General features: G+C 34.9%; 1 protein-coding gene across 1 annotated transcript; it reads right to left on the reverse strand.

The window, feature by feature from the left end:
* Window positions 1-220: 220 nt before the first annotated feature.
* LOC140431742 (uncharacterized) lies at window positions 221-622 on the reverse strand (the record flags this gene model as incomplete). The annotated part of the gene is made up of 1 exon (XM_072519623.1): window positions 221-622. A coding segment is annotated over exon 1 (402 nt), but the record flags the coding sequence as incomplete, so codon positions are not given.
* Between the last annotated feature and the right edge of the window lie 1,165 nt (window positions 623-1,787).

Below are 1,787 nucleotides of genomic sequence, written 5' to 3' on the forward strand. Positions count from 1 at the left end.
GGTAATGTGCGTATTGAACCAGTCTCTCTCCCCTTTCATTTCTTTCTCCAATGCCAAAGTTGCCGACACATTGTTCTTGATTTGATTGTTTACCCACTTTGGCATTAAAGTCCCCGACTAGATACTTAAATTGGCTTTTGTTCTTGTTAAGCACCTCAGTTATTTCATTGTAGAATTCCTCTATTTCCTCATTGGAGTGGGATATGGTTGGTGCATATACTTGCACAATTTGGATGGTGTATCTTCTGGATAGTCTTAGACTTAGACTAGCTACTCTGTCTGAGGTGCTTGATATGTCGACTATCCTATCCTTCCATTTCTTATTAATTAGGAACCCCACTCCACTTGTTCGTCCATTTTCTGTTCCTTTGTGATAGAGGATGTTGCCAGATTCAAGTTCTATTAACTCTTCGTCCTTTCGTCTTACTTCGCTTATTCCGATGACATCCCATTTAATATTGACTGCTTCATTTTCTAACTCTATGAGTCTTGCCTGGTTCGCTAACGACCTGCAGTTATAGGTCGCTACGTATAGTGTTGTTGATCTGGCTGGGTAGTGGTTTAGACTCCGCAGATTCTTAGCACCCTCTGCCCTCCTGACTGGTTCTCGAGAACTACCCATCTCGGGGTCAGTTGGGCCTACGGAGAATGAGGGCCGTGGCTTTCTTTTTCCTTTATTCATAAGGGGTCGCGAGGCATACCTTACCACGCTGCCTCAGGTCGGGTTGGTAAGGGGCAAGTGTTGTCGTACAATGGCTTTTGCCAGTAACCATTGAGTTATATTATATTAATTAGATTTATAGTTCCATCGTTGATTAAAATCAGTTTCCCACATTATCTAAAAAATTGAATGTTTCACATTTTTCATCAAAATTATCATCATTGTTGTTGTATTTTGGATCAAAAGTCGTATTATTCATAAAAACTGTAACAAAATGAGATTTTCTGTTGCTATTTTATCTATTTACTTAACCAATTTTCAAATTTTAATATATATGAGATCTTAACGGAATTTTTCATATATTGTCATTTTGACAGTTTTGTTATATAAATAATCAACTGGATGCATTTTCATAAAAAAGGTACTTTGGGGTACCGTAAACAAACCCACAAACTGACACATATACAAAACGTGATTAAAATGTTCATAAGTAATTGTCAAAAACACTATAATTCCGGTTCTTATCTTACCGTTGATAATTAGTGTCATTGCGTGATATGTTTTCGACGTGGGAATAATTTCGTCTTCACTTAAATCAGTTGTATTGGAAATAAATTATTTAAACAGATTAGCAATAAAGTTTGTTGCACTACTAATTTCTACATCTGACTGCATCCAATTATGTGGTAACATCTTTTTGTAAATCTTTACAGAAATATCCAATTTATTCAGATCTTCTTCAGCTTGCTATTATTCATGATCTATTAAATAATGAAAAGTGATTTTCTGTTGCTATTTTGTTCATTTTTACCTTAAAAATTGGATATTTATAAGATCTTAACGGAAAATTTTGATATACAAACTAAATATAATATATATATATATTATATTATATCGATGCCATATAATATATATATATATATATATTATATGGCATCGACTCTCCTGGTAAATGCGGTTACTTATATAGCCGATGGAGGCACTTTTCTTGAATGGTCCTTTTCAAAGCTTCTTGTGATTGTTCCTAGGTAGGCGGGTTCATACTAGTTGTTCCTGTGGTCTGATGTATTTTTGACTTTTTCTTTAATACCGTTTTCTGTATGACTGTTTACTCTGAGATAGCGCG

This window comes from Diabrotica undecimpunctata, unplaced genomic scaffold, assembly GCF_040954645.1.
Source record: "Diabrotica undecimpunctata isolate CICGRU unplaced genomic scaffold, icDiaUnde3 ctg00001825.1, whole genome shotgun sequence".
In the NCBI taxonomy this organism is placed as follows: Eukaryota; Metazoa; Arthropoda; class Insecta; order Coleoptera; family Chrysomelidae; genus Diabrotica; species Diabrotica undecimpunctata.